General features: G+C 34.6%; 1 protein-coding gene and 1 long non-coding RNA gene across 2 annotated transcripts; both read left to right on the top strand.

Moving 5' to 3' along the window:
• Positions 1–14,243: 14,243 nt before the first annotated feature.
• Positions 14,244–15,529, top strand: LOC111907825 (uncharacterized). The gene is made up of 2 exons (XR_002855672.2): positions 14,244–14,708; positions 15,190–15,529. It is a non-coding gene; the product is annotated as an uncharacterized LOC111907825 (long non-coding RNA).
• A 3,134-nt stretch (positions 15,530–18,663) lies between these two features.
• Positions 18,664–21,033, top strand: LOC111907824 (protein HEADING DATE 3A). The gene is made up of 4 exons (XM_023903632.3): positions 18,664–18,912; positions 19,030–19,091; positions 19,681–19,721; positions 20,558–21,033. Exons 1-4 carry the CDS (start codon positions 18,712–18,714, stop codon positions 20,779–20,781), a joined length of 528 nt encoding a protein of 175 aa, XP_023759400.1. The 5' UTR covers positions 18,664–18,711; the 3' UTR covers positions 20,782–21,033.
• Positions 21,034–21,367: the final 334 nt, after the last annotated feature.

Here is a 21,367-nt window from a genome sequence, read left to right as displayed (position 1 = left end):
AAGTCGAGATAATATTGACTGAAATGGTGTAAGGACGAAGGGGTGAACGAGTTGTTATTTATAGGGGTTTCTTGGGATGCACACCGTGCATGCCATAGGGCACGATGTGCTCTTGTTCGGGAAATAGTGACATGGTGTAATAGTATATACTGACACTTGGTGAAAAGTGGGTGGGGCTGCGTGGTCTTGTCGGGCCCGTCGCGCTACCAATGAGTGCACGAACCTTTTTTCAGATGTTTAAAATTATGTAACTTCTTCATACGTACTCCATTTTTGATGTTTATTATATCTTTGGACTCCTATCACTGAGATCTTCAACTCTCTTTCAGATTATTTTGGCTAAAATTGATCGATCTAAAATTTGATTTTTGAGTTGTATACTCCTATGTTGGATCTTAGAAAAATCATAACCTCCTCTAATGAAGTCAATATGCACGCTCTCAGTTTAATGAGATTTAGACATTATCAATATGCACGCTCTCAGTTTAATGACTACTACGAGTTTCTTTTAGATCATTAAGGCTAAAAAGTAATTTATCAAAAATTTACGTTTTACGATACGTAGACTCGTATCGGTTTAATAGTGAAACTTCGAAGAATCATAACTTCTTCATATGAAGTCGGATTTAAATGCTCCTTATAACTCTAGAATCCTTATAACGTATACTACAACTAACTTAAGATTATTTTTCCTAAGTAATCTTTTATCTTCAACACGTATTTTCATCTTATTTATTTTATTACTAAATACCTACATAATTTTCATAAGACATTTTATAAGACACATAAGCACATACATAATCACATAAATATATGAATAATCCTTTATTATTCATTCATATAAGGATTAAAATAGTTGACCAAAGTGATTATAGACAATAAATAATATAGCAGGAAACACGGGAGTTACATATTATGTACCCTTGATCGGAGGAGAGATGATCAATCTCTATTCATCGTTGCTAGGATCTTCAAGTATCTATATGTTGAAAACGTTAGCTTGGGGTGGGCGTCAGCTTGGCTAACGTCCCTCTGATGTTTAAGTACGTAATGGTTTTCGAGAAAAAAGCAATCAAAGGAAAAAGTGAGGGTATGGTGTAGGTGTGTACCTTGACTTTGTCGTATTGAAGTGTGAAGAATTCAACTTACATGAAGTATGCTTTAGGATGTATACCATTCCATGATCTTGGCAAGATACTTATTTCTAGAATAGGCAGCCAATATGCCCCGTTTCTTAATTATGAATGAATGAGATAGGGTCCTTCCCACTTGGGTGCCAATTCACCTACCTTAGGATCCTTGGTATTTTGAAACACCTTTCCGAGGACCACGTCACCTACTTGGAATCTTCTGATTTTGATATTTTTATTGTTAGACTTTGTGATGCTTTGCTGATGAGCTGCAATGCAGATTTTGGCGAGGTTCCTTAGTTCATCGATTGTGTTAATATACTAGGCTAGGATCATTTCATTGTCTTCTTGAGTCTAGAGTTGGTATCTTATCGTTCGAATCACTACTTTAGTTGGGATCACGGCTTCTGCTCCAAATAGTAAGGATTATGGAGTTTCAATTTTTGTCGTTTTTGTTGTGATCCTGTTTAAGCAAAAGCTTCAGCTTCGATCCATTTTAAGAAGTAATCTGTCATTGCTAGCATGAAGACTTCTCCACCTAATGCCTTAGGTAGTATGCCAACTATATCCATTCCCCGGTTCATGAACGGCCAAGGTGAAATGATGGGATGTAAAGGTTCCGTTGGTTGAAGAAGGATATTATTGTGTCTTTGGAAAGCATCACACTTTTGAGCATGTAGGAAGGTATCTTTCTTCATGGTCGGTTAGTAGTATCCTGTTCTTAATACTTAGGAACATAAGGATCTACCCTCAGTGTGGTTTCCACAATCTCCTTCATGTATGTCTTTCAAAACTTCCATGGCTTCACGACCAACTAAGCATCTTAGATATGGTCGTACCATAGACTTCTAGTACAACACTCTTTTGATCAACACAAAGCATGAGATCTTCATTTTGAATGCTTTGTTGGTTTTTTCGTTTGGCATTGTGCCATTATGGAGGTATCCTATGATGGGTTAGACCCAAGATTTTGGTTGTTAGTGTGAATCATGAATGTTCAGATTAGGATCTTGGACATTAGGATCCTGATGGGGGGTTCGGTGAATTGGATCTACAATTGATGTTATGCTAGCTAACTGATTAGGATTCTGGGTGGTGAGATCTTCTAGCGTCCTAGTTAGATCGTTATATGGACTATTAGGATCTTGGTTTCTGGTGGGATCCTAAGGGATGATCCTAGATCAACTAGTGTGTCTGCTTCTATATTATCTTTTTTAGGAACGTGATTTAAACTAAAATTTGTAAATTCATATGCCAACTTTTTAAGTATTTAAAGGTATAGTGTTATTATTTCACCTTTGACTACGTAGTATCCATTGAAATGGTTAGTTATTAATAATGAGTCAACATATACCTGAAGATCCTTGATCCTTGATCTTTGGCTAGTTGTAGTCCCATGCTTACTGCTTCATATTCTGCTTCATTTTTATTTATGTTGAATTCACAAGTAAATGTATAGGGAAAGATGTCCCCCAATGGCGATTTTAGTATGATCCTAAGGCATGTTCCTCTAAATTTGGATGCTCCATCTGTAAACAATATCCACTCCCCTATGTTTTCTTCTTTTTGAAGTTATTATATTTCTAACTCTACCTCAGTTGTAGATCTTCACTAAAATCAACCATAAAATCTACTAATGCTTGTTACTTTATTAAGGATCTTGGCTCATATTTCATGTCATATGTGTTGAAATTCACTGAACACTTAGCCATTCTACCTGACATTTATGGTTTTCTCATAACATTCTTAATAAGATAGTTAGTTTTCACATGTATAGTATGAGTTTCAAATAATGCCTTAGTTTGGTGGAAGCTGTGACTAGTGCAACATTAATTTTTCTAGGTGAGAGTACCTGTTTTTAAGATCGAAGACACTTAAACTTACATAGGCTGTTGATCTCCATCTAGATCCTTGGTTGGGACTACACTAACAACATTTGATGATATTGAAAGATAGAGGAGGAGTGGCTCACCATCTAATGGTTTCACCAAGAGAGGTGTTGAAGTTAAATATCTTTAAATTTCTTGGAAGGCATCTGCATGTTCTTTGGACCACTCAAATCTCTTGTTCTTCCTCAAGATATCATTGAAAGGTTTGCGCTCCTCTTAGTGACCATGTCGTCGAGGAACTTGCCTGCCTGCATTACAAAGTGGAATTTGGATCGATTGAGCTTCATGTTGTATTCGTATAAAATGTTAAAAGCTTCCTCAATATCCCTAAGGTGATCTTCATCTCTTTTGGATTTGACCACCATGTCATGAATGTATACTTCCATGGTGTCCCCCAGTTTGTCTTTGAACATTCGATTTACCAATATTTCATACATTGCACTGACATTTTTAGACCAAAGGGCATAACAATATAGCAATATATACCTATACGAGTTATGAAGGCAGTATCTTCTTGATCACATGAGTCCATGTGTATTTGTTGGAATCTAGTTATGGCATCCATGAATGTTAGTAATTAATTGTCTTCTGTGGCATCTATCATAGAGTTGATGTGTAGCAAAGGGAAAGGATACTTAGGGCAAGCCTTATTAAGATCTGTGTAATCCACACACATCCTCCATTTTCCGTTCTTTTGTATTACCACCATGTTGGCCAACCACCTTGGAAATTTGACTTCTTTAATCATCCATGACTTAAAAAGTTTTTCAACTTCCTCTTGGATGATTTGATTCCTATCAAGTGTGAATTTCCTTCTCTTTTTGATGTATAGGTCTGAAAGAAGGATCTATATTAAGTGTGTGAGTTATAATATCTTTGCTTATACCTGTCTTATCTTAGCTTTTGCACACAAATGTGTTTCTTCTGTCCTATAGGAACTTCACCAGGTCATGTTTGATTCCTTCGGGTATTAAGGATCCTATAAGTACTTTGGCGTCAGGATCGTCAAGGTTTAAGGTAACTTCTTTTAGATCTTTTTTTTCAGCTTCCAGTACGTCTTGTGCCCATTGCTTTTATTGTTATGCTTATCTCGGTAATGTAGAAGGCTTCATTGAATTTTTGTAGTATTCTTTGGATTCTTGTTGATCACCGACGATCTTCACTGTCCCTCAAAGAGTAGGCATCTTGACGCATTGGTGGTATGTTGATGGTACTTCTTTCATGTGATGGATCAAGGGTTTACCGAGTATAACATTATAACAAGACAAAGCATCAATAACACAAAATCTTTGCATAGAGTTTACCCCTTTGATGTAGATAGGTAATTTGATCTCTCTAATTGTATGCTTCGTTTCACCATTAAATCAAATTAGTACTAAGGAATTGTTGATTATATCGGATTTTGGGATGTTCATCCTGGTTAGAGCATTTAAGAGTATGATGTTCATCAAGGATCCTTTGTCCACCAAGATCCTTCTTACAAAGTGATTATCTTGTATTTTCCTGTAGAGTAAGAAGTTACATAAATATCATAACCCACAGAAATAACATTAATTACCTTGGCGTTCGAACGAGGGGATCCTGGTTTTTCAAGGATATTTGCAGGATCTTGTTCCTTTTCCTCTGATTTTTCGCTCCTTTTTCCTAGGATTTATTTAAGCTATCCTTTGCTCAGAAGATAACTAATATCCATCCTGAGAACTATACAGTCCTCAGTGATGTGTCCGAAATATTTATGGTACGCACACCACTTACATTTGCCTTTTCAGCCACTTGATTTTTCTCCTTTTCTTTTCCATCTTGATATCTCAGCAAGATCATGTATAGTAAAGATCAGATCTGAAATATCCATAGAAAAACAATACTTAGTGATCATGAGGAATTCATACTCTTCTCATTCATCGTCAAGGGCATTAACCCTATGATGATCAAATTTGGATTATGATTTTGACTTTTAGGGTCTTTTGGGCCAAGGAGTCGGCCTTCCTATTAGGATTGTCGTATGAATTCAGAGTGTTGGTCCTCTTTTGAATCTCCTTGTCTTCTTCTAGTTTGATGAACCTTAAAGCTCTACTTCTGACTTCATCCATTCTCCTGCATGGGGTCATTAGAATATCTTCATAGAACAGAGAATTTTTCTTTAGACCCATCTTAAAAGCTTCCAAGACAGTGGCTATGTTGATATTAGGGATGTTCAACGCTTCCCTTGCCAAACCTATTTACAAAATCTTTAAGGGATTCCTTAGGATCCTAGACTACTCGATAAATATCACTAGTGATCCTCTTGAATGTCCTACTGCAAGAGAAATGATTATTAAAAAGGTAAAAAAAAATGTGCAAAATAGTTCATGGAATAAGGAGGAATATTGAGAAACCATTTTAAGGTTGATATAGTAAGGGTTTAACCAAAACCCTTGCATAAACAAGCCTCTTTTAGGTTCGATGGAATAGGAATGATTTCATCCTTTCTCTATATTGTGATATATGTTCTTCAGGATCTGTGGTTCCATCATAAGGTTTCATGTTAGGAGTTTGGAAGCGTTTTGGAACTTTAGTGTCGACTATCGAGGGAGTAAATCTCAAGATTGTGTGGCTGGTGGGGGATACTTCTGGTATAGGTTGCACTACTCTTGGCACACTTGAGATCATCTACCTTAACTGTTGAGGTACCCTGACCATGACTGGACTTATCCCTGCATCAAGACTCACAAAACTCATGTTATAGGTTTTATTTTCCAATAAGTTACCAACGTATTGGTTCTTAGGGAGTAGTGAAGGTTTCGTGAGGATCCTGAGTCACAAGAGTTCACTTATCTGGGATTACGCCCCATGTTGATGTAGTAGTAGGTGGCGATGCTGTAGTATCTTGACGATTCCATAGGGATCCTAGGCTATCAAAATCAAGGATCCTAGGTTGCAAGATCGATGGTGCTTCTTCATGGGGTTTACAGATCTCTACCCTTATCCTTTCCACCTCATTGAGCAATGTTTTGTTGTACTCATGTTGATGAGTTACCTGATGATTCAATATCTTCATCATGAAAAATAGTTTTTTGTTAGAGATCAAAGCGAGAGGATCTTAGGATCCCAGGGATCCCGAATTCCCAAGGCTAGTGGTCGGAGAGGTTCCTTTTCTTAGATGCATCAGAAGTTTTCCTCTAACCAGGGTGTCCGCTTGGAGGCGGTGGAAGGTTTTTTTTGAAGAAATATAAGGAACATAGGAAGAAGATAAGGTTGTTTATGTAGAATACCATGGCCCTACAATGGGCGCCAAATTGTATTGGTCTAAAATCGATCAAAAGGATATCAACAAAATTATATGAGAGGTTGTAGTGTTATTAACTTAAATATAGAAGTAAGATCGAAATGACAAAATTAGTTTACAAGGAAATCAATTGATCCTTTTTAGGATCTTCGGCATATAACCTTGGGAGGTGGTAATGATCACCTGCCTAGTTTGATTTTATTGATTGAAGAATGAATTACAAAGATAAGCTTAATAATACGAGTACAAATGATTCAGTCAGCCTAGATGTGTAATCTTTCAATGCCTTGCGTTTGTTGTGTGCATGTTGCAAGTGTATATATATAGTTTAGATTATGTAACTAAAAGTCCATATTTACGGGATCTTGTTGAACTAGTATTTGAACGTTCTCTGACTTGATATTTCCGGGTCTTAAGCTTGATTGAAGCGATTCTTTGGAGTTGATGAGTCTTTTGTTGACTATTTCTGCACATGTGGATACTAAATAAGAAATATATCTGGTAATTTTGTTAGGAAATAGTAATGGTGATGGTCATGATCCTAAGACTCCTTTAGGATCCAAGATCCTGAATAGGTTTAAGCATCTTGACCCATAATAATTTTAAAATGTTTAAAATATACCCTATACTTTATAACATTTTATTTTATATATAACTATAATTTAATGCATCGATACTTGGATTAAGAGCTGGCCCCATCAATTCTAAGCACTCTAATATGGTATAAGGAAATACCTAGAAAATTACCGTTGAATGTGTATCTTTTTCACCACCGCTATTTGTGTGGACCAATGGAGTTTGCCAAAAGGTATCAATAGGTTGACATCAAATTAAAAGTTTTAACTTAAAAGTATCCAAAGAAAATTCCTATTTAGATATTAGCAAAATGTGAATAGTGTGTTAATCCATTAAAATGCACATCATTTATTTACAAGTCTATTAATGGAGCGTATGTGGTTTACCGACACATGATTTTGACACTATAAGAGGTAAGGTGATGTGGCAAATTAGTTTTGCAGATTGTGATGGAGCATACGTGGCTTACCGACACATCAATTTGAAAATGTAAATAGAATGAGTGTGTCATGTGGTTTTGCATGGTTACTTCACAATCTTGTTTTGTGATCCTCAAAATCCCAGTCACAAACGTAAGAGAATAATATGATATTAACATGCCTTTGATAAGATCCATTAATATCAAAATATCTAGGAGTTTCATAGAGATTGAAATTGGTAAAGGGCTTTGCATACCTAATTAACTTTGTGGTGTGTTTATGACATCCCTTTACATATCACAAAGCAGAATATAGATCCTAGCCTTAGTAAATAATTCATTAGTGTTAGAAGACACATTTTAAGGATTAATAAAACAACCAAGAATGGAATTAATAATGAATGATGTCTATAAGATCATTCACTTGAATCTACTATTATAAAACCTCAAAAGGATTAGCTGGTAGGATGATTAATCTAGTCTAAATTCGTAGTTTGGGAAAAGTTCTTATAGACTAATAGAAAGATCATGTCTTAGATAAAGCTCTTCCTAAGGTTTCTCCCATAACTGCATTGTAAAACTATTAGAATAGTGGCCAAACATATTAACGAAGTAAAGTGGAATTTCATTTTAGCTAGGAGTTGACTATGGTCAACATGATCAACTAGTTGGCATGTATATATAATCAGTTCACTCTGATTCTGGTATGAACAACTTGAAATATCCACGAAGGTGATGCATGACACATTGAGGGCCTTTTCGAAACTAGCATGTGTGAGAACTTCAGCTTCATATGCTCCCATATTTGCTTTCATGAATAGAAGTGTGAAAAAGCAAAAAAAACCAATTGCCCATGGGCAAAAAGGCGATTAGTGTTAGAATACATAATTCGGTCTTAAACGCCAAGGACAAAAGGAAGACTAATTCTGAGACATTTTTTGATAGACTATTCATTTCCATAACAATATAATGACCAATAAAGCATAAATGCCCAATATGTATGATAGATAAGACTGAAACATTGAGAAGATGATTTGATAATGGATATCGAGCCCATGCTACTATCCATTGGATCAAAAGGTAAATTGTTCTCGCAAATTTTTATGTCTACAAATCATATATGCAAATTCATAATACCATTGGAAAATTACTGTCAATCCTTGATTATTTTACTATGGATCGAGTACTGACATTTGGAAAAAAAATGTGTAGCGGCTAAAAGGAAGTATGAAGATTGAAAAATGGAGAAGGAAAATGATTGTGAATACCGATCCCTTGTTACTTATCATAGGATCAAAAGACACCTCATTCTGCCTAAAACTTTAGTATATGGTCTTATGATTCAAAATTTGTTTATACAAAAAATTTCTTAATATTGTTATTAATTATTTAGAGTGTTTGAACATGTTTGAAAGGAAAGTCATGAGATCTGTGATACTTGTATAGTAACAATAAATCAGAAGTAGATTCAAATATTTGAATGAGATTTATTATTGTGGAATCATTTTCTTGAAAAATAGAATTGCATTACCAAAGATCCATTTGGATAGAATATTGAAGTCCATTTAACCACAAGTCTTATAAATGCAAGTCTCAAGTTGGATGGTCAACTCAGTATATGATAGTATGAATATCCATTGGAATTAATCTTAACTAATGGTTCATTCAAATTGTCCACGATACATACTAATTCGAATACATCCAAAAGTTTGGATAAAGTATATTTGTAGAGTCATTGTCTTGAATATATAAAAAAGAAATGCATCACTAAGTGTCCCGTTTGAGAAAATTATGGATATCATTTGAATGCAAGTCTTATAATAAAGGAAAATCATGTTTATCAAAATAGATGACATTGATCACTTGGTGATGTGAATATCTACAGGAATTAGTTATTGATAATAGACCATTTAGATTAACCATAATGCATGAGAAGGAAAGCTTCGAACATGAGTGTGGAACCTTTAAGATGTTCAGAATTGTCGTAAAACGAAGTTTAGAATCATTTGGGCCAAAGGACAAGATACTCAAATCATATAGGGATAGTGGGCATCTTAGTAAAAACATTGTCGATCATCGAAGGAATTATGAAAATATTTAATGAGACGTCTTTACCCAAAACATTGTCGAAAAAAGTGTAGTTGCGTAGAGAAACAAATCATTGATTGATTTGGTACTTGATGAGTCGTATCATACTTACCAAAAGTTCATGGATTGTACCATTAATAGTGTTACAATAGTCCTTGGTCTTGCAACAACTAAGAAAGTTTATAAGAAATTCTTTGAGATGTGGAGTAAGGGTTCATCCCTCACTAGCACATATGGACGTCTATGATTGTGAGGCTTACGCTCGTCATGAAATGCTTAAAAATCTAAAACTTCTAGTAGAAAGGTGTCTTCTTGTTGGACTTACCAACAAGAGTTTTAGATAATAGTTTTACAAACCTTTTGAGAACAAAATGTTTGTTGCTAAGAGGGTATTCCTTCTTAAGAGGGAACTGATATCCAGAAGAGCTAGCGAGAGCCACACAAATATTGATAAGATTCAAGAGTCAGCCATCGAATAACCTACAGTTTCCCTAGTTTTCAATTTGAATTTGAAAATGATATTAAGGAAACTGAAATTCCTCCAACTCTTCCTAATAGAATTGACAAAGGACATCATAGAACTAGTTATATAGAGTTTATATTAACTGAGGAATAATTACTTGTATAAGAGGCCGTGGAGTTGTGATCAAAATGAATATGCTAATGAAGTATAAATGACACAAGCGAGTTTACAAGGTAAGCCTTTGATCCTTACTAGGATCTCCGACATAAAACCTTGGGAGGTGATAATGATCACCTTCCTTGTTGTGTTTATTAATTTCGAAGAAGGTTTATAGTGATAATGAAGATAATAAGAGTACAAGTGAAATAGTAGAGGTTTTTCTGTGTGTAGTATGCGATATACATGTGTTATTTATAGTCTAAGCTAAATAACAAGATATCTGATATTTTTGGGATCATCCTTAAACAAATATTTGCATGTTGTTTGACATGGTATTCCCGGGTCCTAAGCTTGGTTGAAGTGGTTCTCCGTTGAGAATTGGTCGTATGTTGACTAATTCTACACAAGTGAGAAAAAGAAAGAAGATTGTCGCTGTTAAAAATGTTAGGAAATATTAATGATAATAATTAAGATCCTTTGATATATTTAGTGATCCAGAAGCTTCAGAAATATTAAGGATCCAAAACCTGATTATGGGATCCTGCCCTAACATATATATATATATATATATATATATATATATATATATATATATATATATATATATATATATATATATATATATATATGTTAGGGCAGGATCCTGAAACCATATTCAGGATGCTCGATGTTAACAAAGCTCCATGATCCTTAAACATACCTTAGGATCCAGATCATTATCGATATGATTTCTTAACAATTTTGATGGATATAGTTCTATTCCTTTTTCTCACATGTGTAGGAATGGTCAACATAAGACTCATTCCTAACGAAGAATCGCTTCAAGCAGGCTTAAGACCTAGGAATACCAAATCAAACAACGTGCATATACTCATTTAATAGGATCCATGTTGTTTAGTCTAGACTATAAATACACATGTAATTCACACACTATGGAAACAAATAGCTCTACTACTACTTTTGTATTCCTATTACCATCACCATTTCTGTAATCTTACATTCAAATCAATAAGAATAAGGTATGTGATCATTATCTCCTCTTAAGGTTTTCCACCGAAGATCCTATAAAGGACCAAGGGCTTTCCTTGTAACTCAATTCTTTCACTTTGATCATTGTTCGATACTTGAATTACCTTAGACACAACAACCTCTCATACAATTTGGTGGAATATTACTTGATCAATTTTGACCAACACAATTTGGCGCCCACCGTGGGGCCTTAGTGTTTACAATCATTCAGAAATCATGTCCACCCAACCAACGTTATCCTTTTCCTCCATTCCTCCCATTTCCTCTAAGAACCTTCCCCCACCTCCAAGAGGAGTGGCTTCTGATGCACCACATAGAAATACCTCTACGGTCACTACCCGAGGATTTCAGGATCACCCTGTAGTGATTTCCAAGAACATGCTCTTTGTTATGATGAAGAGACTTGAACAATAAGTTACACAGTATAATAAGGATAATAGGAAGGAGCTCATGTAAATGGAGAGATTGAGGAAGGAGATCCATAAACCCCTAGGAGCAGCACCCTTGATCTTGCAACCCAAGATCCTGAACATTGACAATATAGGATCCTCATGAAACTGCTAGGAGATAAGATCCTCAACACCAACACCTGATCCTACATGGGATGCAACTCCAAACAAGCGAGCCTATGTGATCCGAGATCCCGACAAAACCTTCATCACTCTCATTAACAAGGATCCTAGTAACTCCATTAACAATTACACTTTTAATAATAACTCTATGGACCTTGATACAAGAATAAGCTCGGTCATGGCCGAGGAACTTCAATAGTTAAGGGATATATTCTTAAGTGTGCTTAAAGTGGTCCAACCTATACTAGAGGTATCCCCCACGAGCCACATGATCTCAAGATTTGCACATGCGATAGCTGATACTAAAGTCCTAAAGCACTTCCAAACTCCCAACACGAAGCCTTACGGTGGAACTATGGATCCTGAAGAAAATGTGGCACAATACCAGGAAAGGTAGGAGATCATCCCCATTCCCACACATTTAAAGGAAGCTCGTCTATAAAAAGGTTTTTGTTCGACCCTCAAAGGATCAACCTTAAAATGGATTCTCAACGTTCCTCCTTACTCTGTTACCTCATTTTCTTACATAGTTAATCTTTTTAATAGTCAATTTTCTGGTAGCACAACATTCAAAAAAGCCACTAGTGATCTTTACCGGGTAGTTTAGGATCCTAAGGAATCCCTTAGTGATTTTGTGAATAGCTTTGGTAGGGAGGCTTTGAGTATCCCCAATATTGACATGGAAACCACCATAGAAGCCTTCAAAATTGGCTTAAAGAAGGATTCTCATTTCTATGAAGACCTTGTAATGACACCATGAAAAAGAACGGACGAAGTAAGAAACAAAGCACTAAGGTTTATATGGCTCAAAGAAGACAAGGAGATCCAAAAGAGGAGTAAGCCACCAAACTTATACGATTACCCCAGTAGGAAGGTTGACTCCTTGGTCCAAAGATCCTATAAGTTATAACCATATTCCAATCCTGATCATCACATGGTTAATTCTCTTCAATATGAAGGAGAGGAAGAAGAATTTCTCGATATCACTGACTATTGCTTTTCTGTGGATGTTTTAGTTTTAATATTCTCTATGCAGGATCTTGGCGAAAAAAAGAGATGGCCAGAAAAGGGAGAAAAGTCCACATTCTGGAAAGATAAGTCCAAGTGGTGTGCATACCATGAAGACTTTGGTCACATTATAGAGATCCTTAGGAGAAGAAAAGAAAGATCCAAAGAAAAGGATCAAGATCCTCATAATATCCTAGAAAAACAAGGACACCCTCTTGTAGATGCCAAGGTAATCAATGTTATCTCTGGAGGTTCTGACATTTGTGGTACCTCTTATTCTGCAGCAAAAAGGCATACTAAAGTATCAAAAATAGAGAACGAAGGAAGAACACGGAAGAATACATCAATCACGAACAAGAAGCAAATCACCTTCGACGAAACAAATAGAGTAGACATCTAGGATCCTCACCACGATGGATTGGTGATCACTATTTACATCGCCAACCATTTTGTTAGATGGATCCGTGTTGAAGGATGATCCTAAGTCAACATTATACTCCTGGATACTTTAAAAAGAATGAACATCCTAGAGTCTGAAATAGTCAAAAGATCCCCAGTGCTAATAGGATTCAGTAGCGAAACAAAACTTACGGTTAGTGAAATAAATCTTCCTATCTACATTGAGGGGGTAAACACCATGCAATGCTTTTGCATAATTGATACATTATCCTCCTATAATATTATATTAGGTAGACCATTGATCCACGACATGAAGGCAGTTCCATCAACATACCATCAATGTGTGAAGATACCCACTCACTGGGGGACAGTGAAGATCGCAATTTATCAACAAGAATCCAATGAGTGCTACAAGACCTTGATGAAGACTTCCACAGTTCCACGCCAAGCATAGAAATTAAAGAAAAGGGCATAACATGTACTAGAAGCCGAAGAACAAGAAACAAAAGAAGTGTCCCTAGACCTTAAGGATCCCGTGCGAAAGTACTCATAAGATCATCAATCCCTGAAAACATAGAAGATGATATAATAATGTTTCAAAAAGAAAAAAGGAAAACCTTCGTATGGAAACACAAAGACATGACATGTATAGAGAAAAATATTATAAATCACAAACTTAACATTGATCCTTCTTGCAGACCATTACACCAAAAAAAAAAGGAAATTTGCACCCGAGAGGAATCAGATCATCCAAGAAGAAGTGGAATAACTTCTTAAGACAAGGATGATAAAGGAGGTCAAGTTCCCAAGGTAGCTAGTCAACATGGTCGTGGTACAGAAAAGAATGGGAAATGACGAGTATGTGTGGACAATATGAATCTTAACAAGGCCTTCCTTATATTTTTTGTTATACAAAGAAATATAATTTTTAATTTATGTAACGTATTGAATTCTTTTATATTGCAATAGATTCCAACTTAAATTCTTAATAAAATTACTTAGGTTAAAAATCTCTAACAATGATACTTAATAAAATTACTTAGGTTAAAAATTCAACCGGAGACGCAAACATATATTTGTATGGGTCATAAATTTAAGCATACACATCAATTATTCTTGTCAACACATACTATGTATATTGGAAAAAATTAATAACTGTAACGATCACCAAATTTTTTTTTAAAAAAGAAATAGCATAATGGTCATAAAATATAATAAAATCATTTCTATCAATTTGCCAAACTTCATAAAATCATCATCGACTATCACGACTAAGAAATGGAAATATATAAAGGACCAAATTGACAATAAAGTTTAAAAAGAGTGGTGAAATAGGTGAAACGAAAGTCATTGGGGGTAAAACTTCAAAACATAAAATGTTTATGGGCTAATTGTGCAGTAATAAAAAACTAATACTGGCGTTGGTCGATAACCTAACGCCCGGAAACCCTTCGCAGCCTGCTGTTCACTTTCTCCGACACAGTAATGATGGCGGACGTAGTACAATACAAGCTCGAGCGCATGGTGAATGATATCGAAGACCTTGAGCGCCATGGCTTGTGCACTGGAATTGCCGATTTGGTCAAACAACGCCGGAAGTCCCCTGAAGCATGATTACTTAGCGTACATCGACTACCAGAAGTCTCTCGATGCGCTCCTTCTCATCCATAAGAAAGGGATTTACCGGAGAGATCTTCAACAACTTTGAACATGTAAGAACATCTCGTACCCCATTTATTTGAAGCCCTAACACATCAAATGGCCTTTATTTAACAAAAAGCCTTTTTTTTAAACCCTAAAACGTTGGTCTCTCTACCGATCTGCGTCTTACCACAACTGAATCACCTGTTTCTCCTCAATCGATTTCAGCATCGATGATAGTGATTACCTCAGTAATGTTTTTCTTATCTAAGTTCGTTGTATTAACTACGATTAGATGAGTTTCTTTTGCTTTCTGTAAAGTTTTAATTGTTAGATTTCTGTTTTGCTGAGTAATTTGTTCTGATCTTTGCGAAGTCTGCATAGCTTCAGTTCATCACTCACTGGTTCTGATTTTTGTTGATGCTTCGTACTTGATCAGTTTACTGTTCATTTGTTCCTGAACTGTAAATCAGTTTCTGATTGTTTCTGAGATGCACATGTATGTGGGTTTGATGATGCTGATTCTTTTTAGGGTATTTGTGTATTTTGTAGATGGTTGTAAACATTCATAGCAATTCTTAAACCTTGGAGATTTTTTCAAGCTTGCTAAATTTGGTCTATTCATGAATGCAACAGCTAGTGATAAAGCTCTGGGGAATGTAGAGGTGTTCGTGTTCTATGGTGGAGTTATTGGAGTGATATGTTCTTCATATCACTTATAAAACTTAGCTTCATAATCATAACATGTTTTTTTTAATGCATTTAGCTCATAATTTTTGTTAAATGCAAGGATGTAAGGAGACTCGATCATATGTATGCTCCAACTATCTGTCAAGAATCAGCCTCCAATTCCTATTACAATATTGAAATAAAGGATGCATATATTCCTCAATGGATAATTAGTTTTAACTAAGTTTAATGGAGATTCCATATGCTCAAAAGTCCCTTATGTTACCAAATTAAGTAGTCATGAAATATATACACTAGTTCTAGTAATGTTTTTGAAAAGAAAATATGAGCAAGTTTGAAGATCATGGAACCACATTTATTGGAAGCAAATATGAGGTTTGATATAATTTTATTCAAACATTATCATTGAAATAATTGAGTAGTTTTTAATTTATAGCAATTACATCAACCTAGTCACTATCATCTTTTCTTGTATTTTCCTTATTACTAACCAAATTTTTTGGTCTAACAATATATATTTAGGGACCACTTTTTTGGTCACTATGGTCATTAATAGGGTAACAAACAAAAACCAGTGACATTTTTGTGGTTGCTAAAAGATTGAGGTCACTAATTGAATAAATAGTGACAATTTTCATTGATTAGTAATAACTATATCTAGTGGGGAAATGGGTTTTCATGGATATAGTGACCAATATATTTTAGTCACTATTTTAGTGACTATGTATATATTCTGATCTCTATTGTGACAAAAATTGACGACCAAATTTTTGGTCATTAGTTGTTTAGTGACTTGTTCATTTTCGTCACTAATTAGCATGCTTTTTGTAGTGTAATAATATTAGAAACATGACGTAGAGTGGAAAGTGGAAGGAGTGTGGTTTAAACCTAAAAATCTCATTATAACTAGTTATTTTAATATTAGGAAGAAAAAAAAATTAATTATAAGTTTAATTTTTAATTATATATCTAAATATCTTTTGTTTTCTTTTCTTACTTATAATTTTTATCTGGAGTACCGGAAATTTCTTTAGAGGTGGTTTTATATGGGTGCCCGAAATGGTACCAGCAACACCTGATTTGTGCGATTTTTTTTTTATTATTGTGTCACTACCTAGCATATTATACAATAGCTTATTTATTTTTTTTTATCTTGTCTAGCTTATCAAATATACATTAATTAAATTGGTTGCTAATAAAATATTATTTGCTCTGAACCTTGGATAACCACGCTATCGTTATAAATTTCATATAAAATACTAGTTTGATACATTAATTAGTAGATACAAGTAAAATTATTACACAAATTCTAAAAAACAAAAGCCTTGTACATTGTATGTCATATCAAGAACATACGTACAAAAGTGATAATCCTTTCTTATTAGTACAGGTACTACAAGAATAATGACCGTTGCTGCTAAAGGTTCCGAATGTCGCCGCTAATATATTTAGTGGTGATCCATCGCCGCTGTTGTCTTATCGTTAATATCCCAATTATCGCTGCTAATTTTTACTGTCGCCACTAAAAGTGTCACTGTTAATTGTAGTTTTTATTTTTTTTATTTTTTTTTTTTTTTATTTTTTTTTTTGTAAACGTTCATTTCATATACAAAACAAACGTTCTTAAAATTATAAAAAATATTATAAAAATATGAAAATGTTATAAAAACATACATACATACATAATACACAAATACGTACATATATAATATATATACAAAAACAAATATACATACATAATAGACATACTAATACACAAATACATACATAATACGCATACAAAAACAAATACATACATATATAATATATATACAAAAACAAATATACATACATAATAGACATACTAATACACAAATACATACATAATACGCATACAAAAACAAATACATACATATATAATATATATACAAGAACAAATATACATACATAATACACATACCAATACACAAATACATACGTAATACACATACAACAACAAATACATACATATATAATATATATATACAAAAACAAATATACATACATAATACACATACAAAAACACACGTATATATACATATAAAATATTCATACAAGATACACATACATATACAAAATATACATTCTACATACAAAAATTAAAATAAACATATATAAAACATGTGGTGGTGTGTAATCCTACGGAGAAATGTGGTGGTGGACTGGTGGCTGTATTCCAGCAGTAGGACTAATTTTCCGGCCAATTTCCGGCAGACAACAACACATTCCGACAAATCTTCAACAATTCCGGCAAGGGACTAGGGGCTGAAACAATCCGACACCACTAACGAGTATGTCACATAGAGAGAAGATAAAGAATAAGAAAAACATAAAAGAAGGAGTTGTTGCCAGAGTCGTTATAGAGAGAAAGGGTCCACAAAAGAGGGAGAATGAGCTGAAGGGGGTTATATCTACGAAGGGAATTAGCGGTGACGACTTTTAGCGGCGACAGATAGTGTATTAACGGCGACATATAGAGTATTAGCGGCGACATGTTTTGGAGAAAATTTTGATGGTCAAATTTTTGAGTATTATTGATTTTCGGTCATTAGATTAGGGACAAAATCAACGGGTGAGGTTTCACCTCGTATGTCGACGCGGATCAGGGTCGATAGGAATTAGCGGCGACAGCCACCTTTAACAGCGACACATAACGCGAAAGTTACATGTCGTCGTTAAAGATGGTTGTCGCCGCTAATTCTCATTATTCTTGTAGTGTACTTCTGACTTAATATTTTTGGAACCACAAGTGACACTAACCTTAATACTTGTGAGATTCCAATTAGAGACCTAGTTAATTACTACTACTTAAGATACTCATAATACGAGGATAAAACTTGAAAAATTCTGTCTCTCGGCGCCTCTGTCCCTTAAATTTTGTTATACATGTCATCTAGTGATTTGAGGTGCCGGATCAATGACGTTTATTTATGTGATAAGATTACAAAAATGCAATCCGATTCCAAATGATAATGATAACTCTATCTATCTATCCAGATTACTTTTACCTTCGACTTCTAGAACTAACTAGGTGTTGAATTCTTGTTTCTGAATCTAAAGATAGAGTCCAACATGCTTTGGTAACCATATACTGCGTGAAAGTGCAACCCTTTTGACAAGTCTATCACTCAGCCTTCGCCACTGGTCTATCTATCATAGGAGAATCCTCAATATTTTAAATCGATCACATCATAAAGGGAATATGTTTGTGTGTGATATACTTGTGGTGCCACACACTATGTTCTCCAACTCCAAAAAGAAAAATATAAACCCTATAAATACCAACACTACTTCCATGCAAACCACTACAACATCCAACCGGCTTTAAAGAAACACAACAAACTAAACCCAAATTCCAATTTTCGTATGATGCCTAGGGAGAGGGACCCGTTGGTTGTTGGACGTGTGATAGGAGATGTTCTCGACAGTTTCACAAAGTCGATTAACCTTTCTGTAACATACAACGATAGAGAAGTTAGCAATGGGTGCGAGCTAAAACCCTCTCAGGTGGTAAATCAGCCTAGGGTTGATATTGGAGGTGACGACCTCCGGGCTTTTCACACTTTAGTACGTTTAGTTTCTTTTCATTCTTAATCCTCCTTACTTCTTTCACTTTTTCTTTCTTCCAAATTCGCTCTTGTGAACTATAATTAAACTATTTTAGTTACATTATTACTTTTTTAGGTGATGGTCGATCCTGATGCTCCAAGTCCTAGTGACCCTAACCTTAGGGAATACTTGCATTGGTAAGCTCCTTGTATAAGAAGACATTTATTATGTGTGAAACGAAAAAAAAATTCAATTTATGTTTTTGGAAACCATTTTAGCAAATAGATTAGGTTTTTCAAAATGTGACAATATAGTGATAGACAATGGATTGCTCCTTTAATAGTGAGGGTTAAACCGAAGTAATAATTTCTTTAATTTTATCGGTTTAACCTAAATTATAAAGGGCTTGGATCTAAACCCTAATCAATAACATGACAAAATCAAAGAAATTATAACCATGATGAGCAACTTTAAAGAGAATAAAAAGTCTAGGAGCATATAAGTGGCTTTCATGGCTTTAATCTGGCTACCACATAAACAAAAAGCAAGCTTAGATATACAAGGTTCTCACTTCATTATTAAACTCAATGGTCAACCATCATTTATCACTATTACTTTCTAGCTTTATTTTTGATACCATGTTACCTCCGAAAACAACATATATTTGTTTTTATTGTAAAAGTCGAATCTCAGATACTCTTTTCTACATCATATTTTATGTTACTTCTGATTGGTCTACTCGTTTGCTTTTTGTAATACTTTATTCTCTGCATGTAAACCACATAGGTTGGTGACCGATATACCAGCGACCACGGGAGCACGTTTTGGTGAGTGCTTTGTTTTTTTTATTTCACATCCAACAATTCATATTGTTCGTTGCTCCACTAGTTCTGAAATCATTTATTGCGGCTAATTACATAAAAATTGGAAAAAAAAAATCGCGTAAATAAAAACTATACTGTGGTCCACGAACTCTATCCTTCCACGATTTTATGCTGATCGCTACTTCGTTTTATTTTTCTTAATAAGTATATATGGTAAAAGGTGAGCAAAGGAAGAGGTATTTTCGCTAATTTACATAACAATCCTCAAAGGTAGGGTGGTTTTGTTTTTCATAAGAATCCAAATTTTATTTTGAGCATACGTGTTCTTGCAAACAAGGGTACTATAAAATATTACTTTTCTATTTTTTATTATTATTATAATAATTATTATGAATCAACGTCACTGTCGTCTGTACAACTAAAGTGAAATCTATAAGCAATATGCACTTGAAAGGATAGGAATTTCATAAAGCATTCACTCTTTTAAGTCATCCAAGAATCTTTTCTGCCCAAAGCAAAACAAAAAGATATTCAAATAGACACTTAATCAGTCTCTAAATGATGTCAAATCTTAAATTTTTGATACTAAAGCACGTGTGAATGTTTATTCTCGTTATAATCGATTCCTTAGAACATGTTGAAAGCCATAACAAGATGGGGTAAGGGTCAATCTCCCACAAATTCGTCTCTAGTGTGCTATAAACTTTAATTAATGTGATTGGATTCCCGGATCAAATGCCGAAAGCAACACCTTAAGTTCATTTATTTTTGTTTGATATCTTTCTTGATTGTTTTTTTGTAATGTAGGGTTTAATTTCATTCTTATTAACTTTTTTTAGGCCAAGAAATTGTGTGCTATGAGAGTCCAAGGCCGTCAATGGGAATTCATCGCATGGTTTTTGTGTTATTCCGACAGTTGGGTCGACAAACTGTGTATGCCCCTGGATGGCGTCAGAACTTCAATACTAAAGACTTTGCGGAGCTTTACAACCTTGGTTCTCCGGTGGCAGCAGTCTACTTCAACTGCCAACGTGAAAGTGGGTTTGGTGGGCGAAGAAGATAAGATAAAAGCATGTTGATGACATTCAATGACGTTATAAGTGCATATGGATAGCTTGCACACCATATTATCACGAGTCTTTCTATATGATATATGTTATATGTTATATATCAAAAGAATGTAACTAGGAACCATAGTCATAATTAAAGGAATAAGAAAACTACGGGTGAAGTACGTAGTTGTAAGATGTAATATAATTAGAAACGATAGAAAAATGATGAGTTGGAATGAAATAAATATACATCATTTTCATTATTGTTTATTGTTACTTGTAAATACTAAGTATTTTGGATTACATAGCTCGAAAGAATGGAATGGATCGGATACCTAATGCCAAATAAATATTAAACATTAGCTAAATTTGCATAATTAACATGTTTCAACAAATGTCAAGATGTTTTTTTATGACCTGGTTTTATTCACTAAAAGAAATACGAGTATTAGCGGTAACAACCAACATTCGCGTTAGTTGTTGTCGCTAAAGGCATTGCCGCTAATACTATTTGACCATGATCCGAGTGAAAGTCCAAGATTACACCCTACCCATTGATCTTGTTGCAAATCCAACGGCTTGAACGTCGTTTCATAT

Source organism: Lactuca sativa, chromosome 2, assembly GCF_002870075.4.
Source record: "Lactuca sativa cultivar Salinas chromosome 2, Lsat_Salinas_v11, whole genome shotgun sequence".
NCBI classification, from domain to species: Eukaryota; Viridiplantae; Streptophyta; class Magnoliopsida; order Asterales; family Asteraceae; genus Lactuca; species Lactuca sativa.
The sequence above is the reverse complement of the archived record's forward strand: the minus strand, read 5'-3'. Positions and strand labels throughout refer to the sequence as shown.